The sequence below is a fragment of the Netta rufina genome (genome assembly GCF_964035555.1).
Source record: "Netta rufina genome assembly, chromosome: 6".
NCBI lineage: Eukaryota > Metazoa > Chordata > Aves > Anseriformes > Anatidae > Netta > Netta rufina.
Window position 1 is genome coordinate 37883653 of NC_140129.1, and position 20546 is coordinate 37904198.

The following is a 20546-nucleotide window of genomic DNA, read 5'->3' on the forward strand; positions in this document are numbered from 1 at the left end:
AACAGAGGCAGAATCTGCATCCTGCCTCAGGAAGGGACCTTCCCCTCTCCTGGCTCTTTCCAGCAGTGCCAGGGCAGCTTCAGGGAGAGGCTCGAGGCGCGTTTCTTACCTGCAGCCTGGCCCCACGCAGCCCCAGCAGCGTTGGCTTCCCTGCTGAGCTGCCCCAGGGCACAGCCAAGCTTCTGGCCTTTAGCTTGATCTCAAAGTCAGTCACTGCTCTCCCTTTTAAAAACATGAAACTTCATCAGCCTGGCCTTTAGAAGAGCTGTAGAAATGCTGTGCATGCTGCTCTGCTGCAAGTGGGATTTTTTTTTCTAGCCTGCACTATTGCTGTTGCAGTTTGTTTCTCCAGAAGTGACACTAAACCAAAGCTGGAATTGTTCGGTTCACAGAAAGGCAACAACCTGCCTCAGCCCCAGCATATATTAGATGTGAGGTTCCACAAACATCGCTTAGAGCAAGGAGTTCTGACCCTACAAGCGAGCCTCAAGACAGCCCGTGGATGTGGCACAACAGGTTTCATCAGTAGTGCTGCATCATTAACAACCTTATCCAACTAGACAATATTTCAGGCTACCAGGTCAGTATTTACGCTGGGCTAAGAGCCCTCCCTGCCACCACTCTCCTTGCCCTGGACCAAGCTTCTCAGAGCCCCAGGACCAAGAGCCTGAGCAAAAGGAGCAGGGGAAGGGGGAGCTGCTTCCTTCCACCCCTACCTTCCCCACGAGATCTGTGAGCACTGCCATGCCCCGTCCTTCTTTCCACCTCTGACCAGACTCTAGGGCTGTTTAACAGAGAACGGAGGTTTCCACGCACGGAAAATAACTCCTTCTTAAAGGGCAACCTGGATTACATGAAGTACACAGGGAATCTAAGAGTTTGTGCTTGCTGAGTAAACGCTTTGCTTTCTGGATTCACGCTGTAGTTATGGTTTGCAAGTGTTCCATTCAAACAGCCTCAGGCATCCTGTCTAAGCTACCATCTAGAGGAACTGCATCGCTGTGACTCTCCTACTACTTATTTTGCTCCTTTTCAGAGTACTGCTGTGTTGTTCAAGATGTGCAGATGACATCTTAAAAAACAAAGAAGCAGTGAAGAGAGCAAAATTAAAATACTCCTGACTGACAAGAAGGGCTTCAGAGTGACACCGGAGAGGTCTCCCAGGCATGGAGAAGTCATTGAGGTTTCTTTGGCTTTTTGACAGACTGAAGCCAGGGCTGCTAAAAATGACATCACAGGCATCACAGAATGAGCTAACTCGCTCTATATTCAGGAAAGAGAAAATCAGTCTTCCTGCATCACCCTTCCTGAAACCTAACAGCAGCATCATGAGGACACCATGAGCCAGCTGGGCAACCTGCAGAGAGGGTGGGCTGGTAGCTGAGGCTCCTTGCACAAACACAGCACTTGCCAGACGCAGGTAGCTGTGACTGGAGGTTGAACTAAGTCATGTCAGAGCTGTATTAGAGACCGATCTGCACTTCAGAACATACAGCAGGAGACCTGCAGCTGGTTAACACCTCAAGCAGCCTTTATCATCCAAAGCAGCCTCAATCTGCAATTAAGAAACACAAAGCAAAATTGCTTTGATTTCTACAAAGCAGAAGTCACATTCAGAAGGAAAAGCTGAGCTGAGCTGAGCTACCCCGAGCATTTAGAAGTTCTTCCAATTTATGGCATTACAAGGTAAGAGGATTGCGGTTCCAAAACCAACCAGCAAAGCCAAGCAGCCTTCTTCCAACCAAAAATTTATTAACTCGACCACCCTACTGTGGGTAAACACCACATCTTCTGGAGTCTGCAGTTAACTCCAGAAGTTCTGATGCGGCAAAGGGCCCCGTGAGTTCCCAGCAGCTCACAACCAGCTGAGCGATGACGTTGCCCACTGCTTCACGTCTGTGGGGCAGTTGGGGTACGCCTGCAAAGCGTCCATGATCTGGGTGTTGTCCAGGAGCAGTTTCATTAAGAGGTACTCTCTCTGAGTGCGCACCGATGGTTTTTCTATTGGTTTGACTAATTCCAGTTGCAGTAAGTGTTCGAATGCCTAAAAACAAAAGAAACAAATTAGGAAAAAAGGAGATAACCTCACTCCGGGCTGCACTGGCCATTTGCAGAGACCTACGAGGAGCTGTTTTAACAGAAGCCTGGGGTGTGCTGCCTTGACAGACATTAAATGCCAGCTCCATTCAACCCTCTGTCCTTTTCGACAGGCAGTAAAACATATGTGAGCTGAGCTAGAATACACTTCTCTTCTTATAGAAATAAGAATTAAAATATTTAGTTTATATAACCAAATGGGAATGACTTTGTTCCAATTAATCCAGAAGGACAGCTCACTACAAGCACACAGCGTTACTTAACTTTCAGTTTAAGCGCAACTGAGTCACCATGAATCAGAAAGCATCAGAAAGCAGGACTGCTCAGCTCAAAAGCAGCAAGACTAGAGGCTTTGGCTGCTGAACTCCTGATCATTGAGTTAAATTCATCAGCTGAAAGTATCTGCACAACCACCTGCTGGGCTGCTACGCTGCAGCAGGATGAAATGCCACACTGGCAGTGCCCCAAACTGAAAAGCTTGAAAAACAAGAGTCCTTGCAATATTTTCTTGTAAGCAGGGTATTTACCAGACCAACAAACTTCCTACCAGCCAGGCACCGACCAGCAGAGGGCAGCGCAGCACCGAGCAACACAGCCACGGGTCACATGTGTTCTGCGAGCAGGGTTTTCTCTGTCCCTAAAGCATCCACCCCTACTTCAAGGATTGTTTACGACTGTTCTAATGCATGTTCTGGCAGAAGATACACATCTGAGTGCTTTAGGAAAAACTACACGTCAGGTTTACCTTCATAACAACCGGCTTTTCGAAGTTGTACATGCAGTGCGCCTTCCTCTGGATGAACTTCTGAAATTCTGCATCGGGAACAGGAAGGAAAAGTTACTCGGGGTAACGCGAGTGACTTAGCACGTGTAAGATTCATGTATTTCTCTCACCATTGTAAACCATCTGGAAGTTAAATGGTTCTCCTTCATAAACATCATTTAAGTGTTTCATAGCTATAATTAGGCAGATTTCCAGGACAGACAAACCTAGAGGGAGAGACAAGAGCTCTAAATATCTCTTGAGCATATCAGAAGTGCAAGCAGTTCACGTGCTATTTTTAATACTCTTTTGTATGCTGTAGGCCTCACATATTTGTGGGGTTTATCTTCATAATTGTAACAAAATTCCAGAATTAAGTAAGGCTAGATACAAGCAGAACATTAGTTTTCAGATATTTGAAGCAAGAATGTTACAAAAAACATGCTGCTTCTGTCAAAATCCAAGAAATCTAAGCATAAAAACAAAATCATCACTGCAGACAAAGAAATCCTGGCAGCATCAAGACAATTGACATGCTACCATACAGCATGTGATGAAATGAGAGTCTGAAGAAGTTACTTGCTATTGAAAGCTAAAGAAGTGATGCAGGGAATTACCTCCACAGACAGAGAATCACAGGGTTGAGCCAAACCAAAGCCTGTGAAGTCTGGGAGCAGTAAAGAAGCAGTTGGATAAAAGTTATCTTTCCCTGATCAGGGAAGCAATTTGTCCTGTAACTGTATTTGGGCTTATATCCTCATCAGCCATTTATTTCTTCTTATCATTTGTACAAGTTCCCAAATATTTACCAGAGAAAGCTTAAGCGCATTGCTCAGTGCATCTCACTTGCCAAGGTTTAACGAAAGCCCCTCAGCCCCTCACCAAACGGTTAGGTGAAAGCAGCACCAGGGGTTTCAGGCTGCCCCAGCACACGTTCAAGCACAGGCTGTTGCAGTTCTCAGAGGATTTATTGCCACAGCTCGCAGCCCAAGCCCAGCAGTTCCCTCATGCTACCAGCGCTGGCAGAAAGAGGTCAGCCTTTCCCCTTCCTCTGACACTCACAGGACAGAAATGCTGCCTGGGGGGTTCCCCACACCACCAGTGCTGACTACAAACACCCTGGCTGGTGCTGAGAGCTGTTACACAGCCGTAGCAGGGCACTGTCTGAGTGCCCTGGGCAGTAATATCTGCACCAAGTATTACAGAACTCAATTTTGGGTTTGTTCTGCACCATTATAGCCACACACATCTAAATGCAAATCAGTGGGGAGCAGGCAGATGGATGTGCCCCCCAAACAGCTCATACCAAGAGGCATCGGTGCATTACGCAGTGTCCCTTCCATCTGAATTCCAGAGGCACCTGATGCTTTCCAGTCTTTAGAAACACCTGGGAGAAAAAACCTGAGCTTTACCATGTACAATATTTGCTTTGGAGTCCATTCTGTACTGCTTGCTTGCCTCCTGAAGATCTGACGCAGTGATAAGAGGGTGATGCACAGTAACGTTACTTACAGCAAGCATCTAAAAATAAAGCAGAAGACATTTTTCATTTAATTACTAATTACCAGACACACTTTCTGCTCCGAGATGGCACGCAGAACACATTTCCCCTGGAGTCACCTACTGGAAACATTAATGAATAAACCCTGCACGCGCAGTAGGTTCATACCCAAACCCCTGTAAATAGCTGGTAGCTACAACTACACTTTGCCAGGAAGGTTTTCCTGGCTGAAAACTTTAAAGCCTCCTCACTAGAGGACATAAACACTCATTAGCTTGTTTGTATTAGTTTCAGTGGATTAGCATACTCCAGGGATTGCTGTAAGAAATGACTTACAAGTACTTTACACGTACCTTTGTACACAGAGCTACTCATGTCACTGCTAGGAAAACAGCTGAAGGCAACTCTCAGATTACAGAACAAAAGTTATCAACTCAAACATTTAATAGACAGGCTCCTGTAGTTGCCATTCGAGTCCTTAATAATCTTCAGTTCCTTGTTCAAAACTCACTTTCTGCACACGTGTAGGTTAACGTACACAGTTAACCGACCTCCTCTGACACCACTCTTCCAAACCTATTGATTATCTACAAGCCTTTATACGTAGCAGGTGCACTGCAGTGACATCCACTTGCTCTTTAGCAGTTTAATATTAATCAGGACAGAAAAACTGGCTTTTAGTGACTACCTCCTACTTTCTGCAGGTCTGTGTCATACAAAAATGTTTATTTCATGCATGTAATTGCAATCTTCCACTGAGAACATCCAATGTTATCCACCACCAGTCGCTTCCTTTCTTCCTTTCCTTCTGGATGTCAGCGTAACAGCCTTGCAAGCAGCACGATGATTCAGACTTCCGCAGGAACAGAATGAAGTTTTAGATTATAAAGGCTAATGGGAATCTGAACAGGGAAGAAGGGGAGGGGCAAAGAAATGCCAGCTCTAGGACACGCAGCGTGGAGGGAAGTAGAGAAAACCGACGACAGCACTTGCTGCAAGTCACTGCTCTCCCTTCTTCTAGGAAGAGTGAAATCTGTGATTCACCAGTCAGCACCCAAACAGAGCTGGGAACACCGAGCACCCTCTGGTTTACCAGGTTTGTTTATTGCATTTAACTCTGCTTAAAAAATAACTTTCAAGTCTTGCAAAGGGAATTCCAGAAGGAAAATATGTTGACAGTACTTCACCTACAATATTGTTTTATAAATTGAAACTCAGCAAAAGTTACTTTGGATAACAAAAAAATCACAATTTCAATTAAAAAGTAAATCCTCGTGAAGTATTTGCTATAAAAATTGGAAGAACTCAAATTTGTTAATAAAGCATGGCCTGATAAAACACGCAAGAAACCAGTATTGTGAAAAGCCTGTTCATCAACAAGATGTTTCAAGTAAAGGTCTGATAACTGGATTTAAAAACTCACGTGATGTATACAGATTATTGCAATTCACAAAGAAATCACATCCAAATACATACCAACAGAAAATGAAGTGAGCGCAGATCTTTGGTGTAGTGAAAAAGGTTCTGCAGCACGTCATTCACAGTTTTATCTACAGACAGATGCTTAAAAAGAAAAGGTACTTTTATCATCTCTGCAAATCATTTCCTATGCACATGAAAAACCAGTAGTTAGCTAACTCTCAAAAAGAGCTCAGCTGACACCACACGATACAGCTCTTTATGTCTAACCTTAACTTTTGGTCTTGTGTGACACTTACGTGCCCAGGTTTCAGTTTGGTTTACCCCATATTAATCTCAAATAGTGAAAGGAAATACTAGTCTAAAGTAAAAGCTTTACGTTTATAAAATGATGTTACTTCAGAAGCTTTACTAAAACCAAGTATGAAGAGCTTTAAATACCTGAACATTATTATTCCATTTTTGTGCAAAAGTCTCATCAGGAAAGTCAGCAGGAAGAGAAAGCTGTTCCTTGAATATTTTAATATACTGTTTAAAATCAAAGGAATTTAACACATAGATCTGTCGGTGAGAGAACCTTGATTTTACTCTCTTCTCAAAGAGCTCCAGGATATCCTTGTAAAAAAAACAATAATAATATTAAAAAAAAAAAAAAAAGATACATATATTGCAATCCTAGCTTCTCTAAAAACTAGAATAGAAAAACAAAGTAAAATGTGTTTAAAAAATGTGTTTTAACAGAGATCCAGCAAGACCTTTGCTAATTATTGCAATCGATGTGCCTTGAAATGCCTAACAACTAGCCGTTTACCCAAATCATGTGGTGCATACATCATACGGGATAATTAGTTGCTAGGATACCCAGCAAATTTCTCCATAGATTATGTAAATATTTCAGTTACTTAAGTCTGCGTTCAAGATGTTTCAGCCTATCAGGGCTCTCGACAAGTTGTCTGTTTAGCAGATCCGTAGGCTGGCAGCTGTCAGCTCACATGCCTTTTGTCAGACTGAAAGAATCCAGCCACCAAAAATTAAGAGCCAAGATGGATCTTCTAAGATTGTCACACAGACCTAAGCAAGCCTGCCATCAAGTTGTTGGTTGGAGGTAATAGAGAAAAGCTTATTTTTCTCAGAACAAATAGTGATAGATTCGTACCTGATGCAAGCTGTGGGATTCAGCTATTTAGAGAAGCACAGCACTATGCCCCTACCTTCTACTGGGACAGAATGCTTATGCTGTTCCTAGGAATTCTGGGCAGGCAACTAAAAAAAAGCTTTCAGAATATTAAAATCCCTCAGCAAAAAGCGTGGTAAGAGTCCACAGAGCACCAACAGTGTGAAACACTGAGACGCCTTTTGGTTTAGAAGTCACACGGAACGGGATGTCCAGCTGAAGAAAAACTCAGCAGCCACAGCTATCGCAACCAGGACTCGGTCTCCAAAGACTCTACCTTAATTAGATTCAAAAGCAGAGCAACACCAACTTCTAAATTAGAGGTGATGAGGATACCATACTTGGACAGTAATGGAGCAAAAAGACAAGGCTGTCATTTATTACATCAACTATTAACTATTCTATTAACTTCTAACAATTTGCTCAGCTAAGTATCACCCAAACAACCTCAGACTGAGGCTTTGATGGAAGCCTAGACCATCTTTAAGGTCCCTTCCAACCCAAACCGTTCTGTGACAGAATTATTATTGCTTTTACCACAACCCAGCCCTTTGCAACCATAACAGTTTGAAGAAAAACAGTGCTTTTTTTTTTTTTTTTTAATTATTTTAATAACATATCAGCTACTACAGTGTCAGAAAGTAATAATTTCACAGTATACACATCTGTCTAGTTCCATATGATGTTATTGTAGTGGTCACAAGTTTAATACGAATTTTAAATTCATCTTAAACATGCTAATGTTACAAAAAAAAAAAAAAAAATCAATCAATCCCTTGTCCTCAGAGCAGTGATTTAAATACAAACCTATTCTCACCAGCTGGAGGTTTTGCAATTTTTTGGTCATCTGTTTGCCCTTTTTTTTTTTTTTTTTTTTTTTTTTAATTATTTTTAAATTCAAAAGTCAGACCAATAGGTAATTGAGAAAAGTTTACTAAGAAACTAAGTCTCAGGAGCAGAAAAGAGAAGACACTTCAACTAAGGAAGCTGAAAACCTTGGGATTGCAATTTCTTACCCGTCTACATGTGAGTCCAATAACTGTTACTGGAGTCTGTGCTGACTGGGATATATCAAACAGGTTATACAGCAGCGTCTGATTCTTGTGATGAACAAACAAGTCAAATTCATCCAGTATAAACAAGACTGGACAACTGCTGGTTCTGTTTCCTGAGACAGCAAGTTAGAAAATGAGTATGGTAACATCATCATTTCTACAGCCTTCACAACTTCTGCCTTTAACAATTTACAGGTCTTCTTTTAGCTCCCTCACTAGGCCATCCTTTCACGTAGACACTGCAGATATGTATGCCCTTTCATGCACATATTGCTACAACAGTAAAAAGAAAAATACATGGAAACTGGTTAAGGTTTGTCCTGGTAAACCAGGCATCATTTCCAGTTGCAAGGAGATTTATTTCTGTGGCTATTTTTTAGGAACACTATTTTTAATAGCTTCAGTCAGAACAAAAGAATCTGTCCTTCACAGCTGACCATCGTATGTAAACTTTATGGCATCAGCTGAGTTAGGTCTATACTAGCTTAGCATTACACATTTTTTCCATTATTTCACAACCATAGCATTCTTGGGCAAGACTTCCTTACACCACTTGTAGAAGCAGATGAAGAAACATCTGTATTCTAGCTTCTCAGTCAAGTGACAAACAGAAACACGCAGTTTCAGAACAGAGATAGTTGTGCTTACCCTTCCTTAAAGCTTCAAGGAGGAACGCAAGATTTTCAGCAAAACTGCCCTATACGGGGAAAAGAGATTCACAGCATTTTTTCAGTGTCATTCTCAGAATCTGACATCAAGTTCAGACATGAACTGAAGCTCATCTCCTTCTCACATCCTCCTTTCAAAACCAGGACATATACAAAATTTACAATGTTACTTCATATTGTATAATCACAAATGCTTCAAAGCAAATGAAGAAAACCGATTGGTAGCTCTACTTTGATCCATGTTTTTCAGCCCGTAAATCACAAACTATTTATGCCCTCAGGCATAAATTAGTGATCAAAAGAATGTTTTATTAAGCTAAGTTTACAGGTAGCTTTATCTTTTCCTTAAATAGCTACTGCATTCCAAATTTCCCCTTTACACACAGGCAACAACGACCACATAATGGGTTCCATTAAGAATAAGGATGCGGGTTATTAATTTGCAACCTTATGAGATGGAAGCATCACATTCACGAGGAAACTGACTTGCTAGGACCATCCTGCTTTATTTACACACACATTGACAAGCTTTGTGGCATACGAGTTACAAGATGAGAAATTATTATAACAGAAGACCGCAAACCCTTCTAAAGAAGACAGAAGAACCAATTTACTCTCTGATAGTGAACTGCAGAAGCTAAGAAAGAAAAAGTTTCTATGGACAGAAGCAAGGGCATTCCTGCAAGTCAGGATGTTTGAAACAGAACGGATTAGACAGCTAAGGGTTTAAAGTAATACTCCAAACTAAGTTAAAGGGGAAAAAAAAAGTACTTTCAAACGTTCTTCTAGTTCTCTGATGAAAAGAGAAGGCTTTCAAACAGCTACGCTGACACTAAATACTTGCCATTTCATTTTATTTCTGCAGTTATATTTGGGAAAATTTTAGCTCAGCGCCAAAAACAGTTGTCCATTTTCTGTATCTAAAAATCATCTGGGATAACTAGAAAAGCAAAGATAATAAAGCCTACTAACTACAATCGACAGGTCATCTTGTACTCCCCACTGCCTTTAGCCTCATTTTCTGGAGCACTTCAGCTGTTCTCCTTATTACTTCAGCACTAGTTTAACCAGGTTTCTTATCTTTGGGAAAAAGTCAATAGAATGAAACATTTTAAAAGAAATTCTATGCAGAATGAGAACTCTAAGATGACAGCAATCTGGATAGATATCCCTATGAAATAGAAAAGCTTTCAAATATACTAAAGATACTCCTTTTTTGGCCAGTTAATTTGCCTACTCTTTTGCCTTGAGATGTTATAAAACAGATGTTTCCAAAATACTCTAATCCTCTGAACACAGTCTCCTTGGAATGCTTAATATGTTTCATTCAGAGGCTGCAAGTAAGTTTTAAGGGAGCCTTTACATTCCTTCATTTATTTAAATTGAAATTAATGGCTTTTGAAAAAGTATTCATTAATACTGCTCAACTAGCAAACTAGCAACATCCAACACCTGTGCAGAACACGCTTTTTGCCTTGAAGTGCCTGTAACCCAGGGTCATTACAGGCAAAGACTCCTTCAGCACACCACGGCCATCAATTAGTATTTATATTAAAAAGACAGAGCTTTGGGAAGATTGAGCCAGCCCACTCGTTATTGAATAAACTCTCAGTGCCTACTCAGTCTCAACAAGCTGCATCCTCTACCTCTGGTTTTCTAGGCAAGGATTTTACAGGCAGATAAGCAAAGAGCATAATGAAGTCAATACTTACAAAAACTTTATCCCCAACTACATTTTCCAGGCGCAGCTGCCTGGTGATCTCCTTCAGGGCCACTTTATCATTAGTCTGCAAAAGCCCTGAAAGAAAACAATTTTTCATGAAGAGCTGGCAGTTCTCCCTCACTCCAAGCACTCGCTTCTACCGCCACTAGAAGCTCATCCAGAAGCTGCTCTCAGTTTCAAGCCTGACCAAGCTAGGCCCTTTTAACAACTAAGGCTAGACAAGTAATGTCTAAAAAAGACACGTAATATAAAGTTACTTCAAACAATTCGTTCACAACTGAACTGATCTTCAACATTTTGAGAAAAAGCCACTGAAAGCACACAAGTTGTCTTTCTACAGATACAAAGTAAGACATTTAGGAGCTCACAGATGAGCGTGTCCATATTTGAGGCTAGATTGTACCTGCTGAAACCAAAACACTTTTAAGTGCATGCCATACACAGCGACTGCACGTAATCAGAGCAGGACTGTGCTACTTGCCATTCAGACGAACTTCCAAGAGGTTCTCTTTAACTTGTTTGATTTCCATGAGGTCTTTCAAGACATGATTTAGTAACTAGGAAAAGAGAAACAGAATTACTTTATGACGAGATTAATGGATTAACAATTTTAAAAAGCTGTCAGCTGGTATTATCAGATAGGAAGCAGTACGCACTGTTGAGTTAGGTACCAAAAACTTGAGTATTTTCAAAAGTATTAAAGTGACATTACTACCGCGACTGTAGCAATATTTGTTCGTTCTGCTGAATTCTTAATGAAAGGAATATCTCCAGTATTTTAGTCTCTGTATTTTCAGATCAATGTTATCGAGCTTTTGCTTCAACCAAACAAATCTTTAAGAGTCCAATATGCACCAGAATTTGTCTTCTGAGTTAGTGCAGTATTCAGGTTCATTAGATGCTCTAGAACAAAAATCCCTGCTTTGAATATTTAAAGACCCTGTGCTTATTCTTTTTATCTTCAGAAGCACGAGACAAAAATTAAGTTGTATACGTTCACATCAACTACTGCTTATAAAACTTAGGGGTCCCAAATTCACAGTCCATCAGTGCCAAGTCTTTCAGAGCACGTTTGGTAAAAAGTCACGAGGGGTTATATTAAAACACATCTAAGTAGATGAAATCAGCTTTTTGTTCACTCCCTGCAGGTCCTTCCTACCTATGCGTATGTATGAATATATACAGGTATTTATACACAGCCTTCTTGTCTCCAGCAGTGTTTCTTTGAGAACTAACACCTCTGATGATGTAGAATAAGTTCTTTATATGGACATCTCCTATTTTCTTAATAAGAGAATAATTGTTTCTCATTTACTGTTGTTCTGGCAGGAGGGTTCACAAATTTTCGTCTTCCCTGTCCTTATATAAAAGGTTTAGAAGCAAGGTTTGAATCCTTAATGGAAAAGAATAGTGTGCGTTTTGGAAACTAGGGGCAGGGAGGTATGGGGAATGACATTTGGCAGATCAGTTTGGGTTTGTTTTTTGTTTTTTAAAGCTTTCACCTTTACTTCAATTTACCCACAGTATAAAGCTCATCTATCTTTTTCTATTGCTGTTGTATTGAAGCAGATACGGTTAACTGACTCCTACTACAGGTACCAATAGTGTATGAACACTGGAACAAAAAAAGGCTTATTCCCTCGGTTTGTCAAGTTTATGTCCCGTAAGTAGATGTCATCCCTTCTGGCTAGTATTTCAGAACAATTACAATTCTACTCTCAAAGGCCACATTGCATACACATGAAAATCCAAGAAATATTTTCTGCACAGTGAGAGCGCTTGTTGTTTAACTAATGAATTTGTAAGTCTAAGAAAAGAAAGATCAGCTCCAGTTCAACACAACTAAACCGTCTGTAGGTGGAAGAATCTTTATTTGATACTGTTTTTTCATCCCTTTTTTCTCCTCCTTCACAACATTTTTGGCAATTATCCTTCTGTAGTGCCACGGGTAATAGAAGGTAACAACACAGACCGCTTTTGAAATGCAAAATAAGGAAGCCATCAACAAATTGGTAGAATGATTTCAAGTTTCAGCTGTATCACGGGTACATTTACAATCTATAAATTCATTCCTGTTCAACTGCATTCGAAACATTGATGGCCACTTGCTCTCGCACTTGGGAAGACTTCCAAAGTCCCTCTCAAATACTTTCTTTGGTAACAACCAACCTATTTAGCAATTGCATACTCAGGTAAATGTAAAAAATGTATACCGTTACATAATATATAACACTTAGATAAGGAGGCATGTGAATTGATCTCATCTAAAGTCCCCTTAAAATATAAAACCCACACTTACTATAAACAAACTACCACTCCCATAGAATATTTCATCTCCTTGTAACTCAGATAGCAATGGTCTCTGACACATTTCAAAGGGGATTAAGATATATTCTCTACATATTAACAGCTATGTAGAAATTGACCCTCCAGTCTACTCTGTTTTTTGGATGCCTTTTCAGTCATCTTAACAGAGGTTCGATAGCAATAGGGGGTGAACGTTTAAAGGACTTCTCAAACAAAACCTGGCTGTAATCAAAAATGAACTCTTTTGTGGCAAGAACCATGGCATAAGCGTAAAAGAAAAAATGCTGAAAGAAGACAGAACCTATGATGTTGGCAGATTACAAACCAAGAAACACAACTTGTTCTGATAAAATAATTTACATTTTTCGAGTTTGGGGCACCTGTAGTTACGTCATCAGACTTGGTGAAGACATGCGAAGGATTCCAAAACCACGCATACTTCTACAAGTCCCTGCAAGGATGGACAGGCCCACGTTTTTGTCAGCTGCACATGAAGTTATTCATTTTACAAAATTACTGTGTTTGGAAGTTTCAGATTTCTCCTTACTGTAATTCAACAGAATTACCTCGTAAGAAATCCAAGAACACTTTCATGTGATGTGTAAACAACTAGCAATTCCCTCCTTAAAAGCAGGCAAAGAGATGAAAAATCAGCTCCAAAAGCTCTCATGACTTCAGTGGGGTCATCTACCTCATGCTTTATTTGACTTTGTATAAACTTTTAAATGGTGTTTATACCGCAGTCTTTCCTGATCCACGGGGTCCAATAATGAGGGCAGAATTACTTTCTCCATGAATTGTAGTTCGCTTCAACAGTTCCAGCAGATGCCTGTGATGAAAACAGTATTAGGTTAAACTTCAAACCAGGCAACATTCACTGAAACGATGGAAAAACCCAAGAATTGTTACCACATAAAGAGAAAACTCCATACATTTCACCTTGTTTGCATCCAAGGCATGCAAAATGCAATATACTGAAGTATAAAAGGCTGAGTGATTAAACCTCTTAAAATATTTTTAAATATTAAAATATGCAGGATACAGGAGTATCACGGATTCATAAAGTTCTACAATTTACCACCATAAAAGAACAAACTTTAAAAATAATTTCTTCAAAACATAATATCATTGTATGTGATACCACTAGAGGTCATGAAGAAGGAAGACTGACCAATACATACCAGGAAAACCTTGACACCAGTAAAAAAAAAAAGAAAAAAAAAAATAATAGTCTAGTAGAACACATTGACAATATTGATCAAACTGATTATGTGCTCTATCTAGTCATTCATGGCTTGTGAATGATAAGAGCAATGCTGATCTTCAAGTTCTTATTCTATTACTACCCAAAGGAACAAAGCAAAGCCTAAACTGTCTTCAGACAGATTAATCACCTAATGCCACATGGAAAGTGCTCAAAAGCTGCCGGTACTTCCAATTCACAAACATTTACAGATGCGTGCATTTAACAAGCTTTCTCTTTAGTGTGAACATTCACGTGACACAGCTGCTTCTAAAGGAGTCGTCATGGAACAGCTGTAAATTATGTGTCCATTTTTGTCCACTATTTGAGAGCTAACTACGGCAAAGAGCCCTGATAACATCTTAGGTAAGAAAAGCTAGAGATTGGGAAGTTTGTTGGATTTCCTGTCCAGCATAATCCATCAGCCGTGGCATATTAGAAGGAGTCTGTAAACAGATCATTTTCAGAACCCTAATTTAATATAAAGGCTTGGTCTGTAGCACACTAACACCACAGTAATACACGTTCCCAAAACATTAAACACATCTGTGTGATATCTGCATGTGTATTACACTGCACTACTTTAATAACCCAAAATGTTGTTATTCTTCCCATGGAAGGAAAGGAAACTACTGCACAAGTTCAACTTCTATAAACTACTTCTAAAAAAAACAATATGATTCATGGCTAAAACAAGCTCTTTAGGTACTTGTTTGTTATTCAGACTTTGACCTTGTAAGTGCAGAAGGATTAGTAATAACGTGGAGTTATTGTAGCAATCTCTTCTCCTCTCTCTCAGTCTCTTCTCCCTAACTTTAACCTTTACATCTGGACCCTGAGAAGTCAATTTGATTCTAACATTGGTCTCCACTTCAAGAAACATGATGCTGGCATCCAAGGTTTAAGGCCAACTTTTAATGCTGCTTTTCCATGCATGAGGGAATTTGAAATAACAATACAGATTCACAACAAGAGAATTTAACCTTTTGCTTGGTCAGATCATCAAACACTGTCTTAAATATACCCTAAAATGGTATTTCAGGCTCAAAAACGCATTTCAGGAATTACAGAATTTGAACAAAGGACAGCATAGACTGACAAAAGAGCAAGTAACAGTTGTGTAAAATCTACTAGAGCTCAAGAGAAACAATGCTTGGAAGGATGGCCCTGCAAGTCATCTAAGCCTGTATAATTTAGAAAAACAGGGGTAGCAGACTAACTGGTTATTTTTATTCCTGTGGCTAAAATAGAAGTTATTTGTTGAATCTGCTCACTCACCTGTGCTGATGTTCAATCCCAAACAGTTTTCCAGTAGCGTAATGGTAACAAAACCTTTCACGTAACACTTTTTGCACCTATGGATATAACACAAGGCTCAAAACCAATGCTTGGTGTTTCACATCCCAGAACATACCAGTAACATAATTACTGCAGTAAAATAACAGCAAAATATGCACAGAGCTGCTCTACGTGCAAACTTTAGCTGTTTTCAACAGCACAAGGCCTTGAAAGTATGAATAACATCGTCAGAAGCAGAACTTTTAACAGACTCTCCATAGCAGAGAAGAGAAAATTCAGTCCAGAGCAGCAGTGTGAGCCTTTGGTCCCTTCTGTTACAATTCCTTTCCTTCACCCCCAAAGGGATATTAAGCCAGTCTCTAAAATTAGGTCAGCACTACACCTAATTCATAGGTGCAAGAAAACGTGTACCAGCAGACTTCAGAATCCCTGAGTATTTCTTCCTACCGCTTGCTAGCAGGCTTTTGGTATCTTGGGAACATGGTTCCTTCTGACACCCAGCCAACTTTTAACTCAAGATGGAACTATCACTGTCAGCTTCAGGTGGTTGGCTGAAAAATAACCATGCAGATATACTCCCCAGCAAGTCTAAATAGTGGATAAAAGAAAGCTAAAAGCCTATTTTGCACTGAATTCCACTTTATGAAAGGAAGTCTTTGCTTTACACGAGCGGTGTTTGTCCACATCATTTTTCATTTATCTTTTCTTGTGCTAAAGCCCTATTGACTTAATTACTAGATTCTGGTTTAATGAGCGATTCAATCAGTCAGCATGGTCCATCCACAAGTGGAAGAGTTCTTCTACAGAGGACTAGTAAAAACCTACAGAATTACACAGATAGCAGAGGATGGGAAGGTTTCATACTCTAAAACCAGCTAATAGTGATGTTACTAACCTGTGAAATGCATTCTGCATTTGCAGTGATGCTCTCCTTGGACTTACGTTTACTCATTGTAAAAGTTTTCACCTTTACATAAGAAAACAGAACTATAATTATTTGGCAAACAAATTAGTTTAGCATACATTACTCGGAAACAACACAAACTGAATTTAATAACACACATACACAGGGCAACCACTCATTTGTGAGAACTCTGTATATAACATCTGAACAGATATAGATGTAGTAGCTCATCTTGTGGAAAAATAAATGCATTTCTAATTAATTTCTGTTTGGAAGTTGTATACAAACATAGATTTGCTTCAGGATGCTTCTCAACACAAGGCAAGCGGCACTTCAAGTCATTGATGCAAGACCAAGCAGACTTCCAAGCTTTTCTAGCAAGTTCTTAAGATAAAGGCAAGGACAACAGCCAACTGCCTGCGAACACTGAGCCAAGCTCTGCAAAGACAGCATGGCCATGCGCAAGCTGATCTTGTGCAGCACCATGAGTGGCACAGCTCGTGCAGTGAGGCTCACTCTGTAGCGTTCCCATCTCTTTGGGCAGGAGCTGATCTCAGATTATTGTGCACAATCAGCTCCATACTCCTCGGTAAGGTGCACTAACACACATGTTTACCTTCTCCTCTGACTGTCACAAGTAGTATATTCATCTCAACAATATTTAGGACAGTTTAAAATAATAAATATATGCTGCTGGAGCAGGCTATAGGAATGTTGTAACATGCTTCTAAAAGAACGACTGGCTGCCCATCCTTCCACCTGTACAGCTACTGTGGTGTGGTTCCAATCATCACCAGGGGAAGCACAAAGGGAACAACCAGCACTGTGCCTCCAGATGCACAAAGAAGAGTCCAGAGGGGAAACTTTTGCAGCACTTCAGCCCGGGGCACCTTTCGTTCAGGCTCAGGCCCTCAGCGAGAGCCCAGCCACCAGCCCTCAGCAGCCTGAGGGGGCTCAGCCCCTTCACAGCGCCTGGATGCACCAAAGCTGGACTCAACACGCTCAGCGGCTGAATGTGCTGCTGTATGGGTAACGGAAGAAATCTTCATTACCGGCACCTACCTGATTATAATAAAAAATGAAGGGGAAAAAAAAAAAAAAAAAAACACAGAAGAAAGGGTTTTCCTGAGGGCTCTTCCAGTCACTTTCCAAAGCAGCAGCGTGGGACAGGGCAGCCCTCAGGAGCAGCACTGTGTCAGCGGGGCCCCGCTCCCGTCGCGTGAGGCACCGGACCGGTAACGGACAAATAACGGTCGGGCAACGGACCCACCACAGCCCCTGCCGCCTTCTAGCGCCTTTCCCCGCTCCTATAGCACACCCCAACCCCAAAAACCACCTCCCCGTACCCACACCCTCCCTCACAACCCACCCCAACCCCAAAAAAAACTTAAAAACCCCTTAAAAACCCCTCAAAACCCCTTAAACCTCCCCTCAGTCCCCCCCCTCTCCCTCCCCACCCCTCACCTGAGGCGCCGCCACCTCCCCCTCCTCCCATCACCCCCCGCGCGCCCTCCCCCTCCCACCCCTCCCTCCCCTCCCGTCACGTGCCCCTCCCTCCCCTCCCCTTCCGCCCCTCCCTTCCCCCATCCCCTTCCGGGTGCGCGCGCGCGGGGCCCTCTGGGAACGCCCCCCCCCCTTCCACCTCCCTCCCCTCCCTCCTCCCTCTCCCCCCCCCCCCCCCTCCTCCTCCTCCACCTCCCTCCCCTCCCTCCCCTCCCCGTCGGCGCATGCGCGCTGCCCGCTCCCCGCTCGCCGCCCGGCCGCGCCGCGCCGAGCCCCGCACCCGAAGCGCGGCGGCCGCTGACGAGATGCGGAGCGCGGGGGGGGGCGGGGGGCGCCGGGCTTCACCCCGTTAAAGGGACAGGCCGACAGTTCACCCCCCCCCCTTTCCCTTTTCCCCCTTTTTCCCCCTGCACCCCCCCCTTCCCCCCCCCCTTCTCCCCTTTTCCCTTCCTCAATTCCTCCTCTGCTTCCTCCCAGCCCCGCGGGCGGCGGCGGCGGCGCCTCAGTCGGGTTCCCCCCCCCCCCACCCCCTTCTTTTTTTTTTTTTTTTTCTTTTTTTCCTTTTTCTCTTTTCCTTTCACCCCCCACACCCCCCCCCCCCCTCGCTCCCCTCCTCCCCCTTTATTGCCCTTTGTGTGCGCCGCCGCCTGCGCCGCCGGGGGGCCGCCGAGGTGAGTGCCGGGCCGGGCCGTGGGGGGGGGGGGGGGGGGGATAGGGAGGGGGGGAGGGAAAACAAGGCGAAAAAACGCGAAAAAATAAAGAGTGGAGGGGCTGCTCGGGGAGGGGAGGGGGTCTACGCGGGGTGGGGGGGGTGTTTTTGTAGGGAAAGTTGGGGAACAGGCAAAACGGGGGGGGCTGGGGGGGTGTATGGGGGGAGGGGGGGTGTATGGGGTGAGGGGGGTGATGAGGGGTTTGTGGAGGTGTTGGGGGGTCCTGAGGTAAGGGGGGTGCACGGGGGTGTGGGGGTGGTTGGGGGTATGGGGGGTACCCCGAGGTATTGGGGTGGCTGGAGGTGGGGGGGGGGGTGTGGGGATATAGGGGGGTTGCGGAGGTATTGGGGTGGCTGGGGATGTGGGGGGTTAGCGGAGGTATTGGGGTGGCTGGGGGTAACTGGGGATACGTGGGGTACACGGAGGTATCGGGGGATCCGGGCGTATAGGGGACGGCTGGAGGTATCGGGGCGGCCGGCCCTATAGGAGCTGGCTGCGTGCATTGGGGTCCCCGGGGTCTGCCCCCCGCTGGGCCGCCGCCGGTGGCCTCCCAGCCGCCAGCCCCGAGTTACCCGAGCCCAGGCCCCGGCCCTACAAAGCCTGGCAGCCCCCCTACAACCCCGTGGCTGGCCCTACAGCTCGCCTGCGGCCGGCGGCAGCGTCTGGCAGGTATTTTTGTTGTCATCTCGCTCGCCACGGCCTTGTGCCGCGAAAGGCCACGGCTCCCCTCCAGCCTCACCGCCGGCGGTGGGCCAAAAGCGTGAGGTTTGCACCCACAGCCGCCCCGCACAGCCCCGAGGCGAGGGGACGAGCTCGATCCTCGGCGAGGAAACGCCGGGACCAGCCTGCCAGGGGCTAGCGGAGAGCCCAGAAGTAGGAGTCCGGGGCAGGAACGCGGAGTTGAAATCAGGGACACCCCCCCCCCACTATGGCAGCCCCGTGTTGACGGTGAAATCGCTGTGGTCTGCTGGTTTCTGGAGCTTTAATGGCGCTCTTGGTGGTTTCGGGAGGACGGTTTGAGGGCTTGGGGTGTTGAGCACCTCGGTGTATGCTGAACCGTGGAGTAGGCCGTGAGTATGTGCTTGGTTGGGGCATGGCAGCTAAATGGAGGTCAGCAGCGAGCGTGCGTCCCCCCTGCCTCACGCGGGCAGGAGACCCACGAGAAGGAACCCTCTGTGATTGCTTTGGTGTCTCTGGTTTCTAATTTGTGCATAAATACCTGGGTGTTGTGAGCACGCTGTTTGAGGTAGCGGTAGTTTGATCGGCGCAAGGAGCGGGAGCGATATCTGCTTGGGCCGGGACTTAAAAATATCGCGACGAAGAGTCGAAGCCGTAGCTGTAGTTGTTTCAGTAGTTTGCCCGTAGTTTTGTGTTAGCAGGAGCAAACTAGTTGCCTTGGGTTTTAAACACGTGGTTATCGCTTTGCCAAAATTTTGGGTCTTCAAACCCAATGCCTGTGCGTGCAGACCCCGTTCTTTAAATGTGCGGCTCTCCTCTTATTTACTTTACTACTTGCAAGAACTGGACAGCAGCAGGCTGTCCAGGAATAAAGGACAGGGGGTTGTGTTTGTCATAGCAAGGCTTCTTTCTCAACTGGAGGTCCCGTTGTACTCTCATCTGGTTGTGGGAAGCCGTAGCAGCCTCGGGACTGTGCTCCTGGTCCAAGTGGAGCTGCGGGTCTGCGTAATTCCTGCTTTTCCATGGGATTGTCTCCTACAGAGGGGTCTAGGGCTAATTTGGGGTGGCTGTCACAACAGCCTGCTAAGGACTGAAAGAATCGAGGCCTTCAGCTCGTTTTACAGAAGACTGCGAGTTATCAGCAGCTGTAACCGAGTTCTGTGGGGCTTTTTGAAGCTCTTTCCGCTGCTGTTATCAGTAGGTACTTACAGGCGCTGGTTGCTTCCAGGAGAGCTTTGTGCATCTCTTTCCATGAATTGTCTTTTGAGCAAAGATTAATCTCTAGAGGTGAAGTTCTCTTTGGGCCAGGCGTAGATCTGTCTTTGGAAACCTTTCCTCAAAGTCTACCGTTGTACCATGCACGTGTTGTTGTCAAATGTGTTTGTATTTGGTCTGGAGAAAGGACTGTTTAAAGAGCCTCTTGCTCTTTGACAGAGTTCTTGCAATACTTTAACTTTTCCGTGCTTACAGTCCTCTCGTTACTTGGATCTGGAGGGATCGGG

The 20546-nt window shown here is 43.8% G+C and overlaps 2 protein-coding genes across 10 annotated transcripts in view; one reads left to right on the forward strand and one right to left on the reverse strand.

Moving 5' to 3' along the window:
• Window positions 1–1740: 1740 nt before the first annotated feature.
• On the reverse strand, window positions 1741–17640 carry ORC4 (origin recognition complex subunit 4). Of its 3 annotated transcripts, none has more exons than XM_084288833.1 (14): window positions 17618–17640; window positions 16145–16216; window positions 15229–15305; window positions 13446–13536; window positions 10882–10957; window positions 10390–10475; window positions 8658–8706; window positions 7971–8122; window positions 6222–6395; window positions 5838–5924; window positions 4273–4381; window positions 2992–3087; window positions 2843–2910; window positions 1741–2044 (listed from the first exon to the last, which is right to left on the reverse strand). In XM_084288833.1, exons 2-14 carry the CDS (start codon window positions 16199–16201, stop codon window positions 1856–1858), a joined length of 1311 nt encoding a protein of 436 aa, XP_084144959.1. In that variant the 5' UTR covers window positions 16202–16216; window positions 17618–17640; the 3' UTR covers window positions 1741–1855. The 3 variants fall into 3 exon arrangements, with proteins under 3 accessions (XP_084144959.1, XP_084144958.1, XP_084144960.1); XM_084288832.1 differs by lacking the exon at window positions 17618–17640 and adding an exon at window positions 17216–17454; XM_084288834.1 differs by lacking the exons at window positions 13446–13536; window positions 15229–15305; window positions 16145–16216; window positions 17618–17640 and adding an exon at window positions 13274–13414.
• Window positions 17641–18264: 624 nt separating this feature from the next.
• MBD5 (methyl-CpG binding domain protein 5) overlaps window positions 18265–20546 on the forward strand; it is a 129107-nt gene continuing 126825 nt past the window's right edge. For all 7 annotated transcript variants that reach the window (XM_084289458.1, XM_084289461.1, XM_084289462.1 and 4 more), the window contains exon 1: window positions 18265–18327. The gene's annotated coding sequence lies outside the window, so the exon portion shown is untranslated. The remainder of the gene's footprint in view (window positions 18328–20546) is intronic.

Excerpts from the sequence above, each read along its gene's own strand:
- ORC4 (XM_084288833.1), bottom strand. The coding sequence starts at position 16,201 with ATGAGTAAACGTAAGTCCAAGGAGAGCATCACTGCAAATGCAGAATGC. Across the intron at positions 10,958-13,445 it reads GTGGATCAGGAAAGACTGCG|TTACTAAATCATGTCTTGAA; the intron begins GTATAAACACCA and ends CTCTTTTCCTAG. Across the intron at positions 5,925-6,221 it reads AATGGAATAATAATGTTCAG|CATCTGTCTGTAGATAAAAC; the intron begins GTATTTAAAGCT and ends TTTCTTTTTAAG.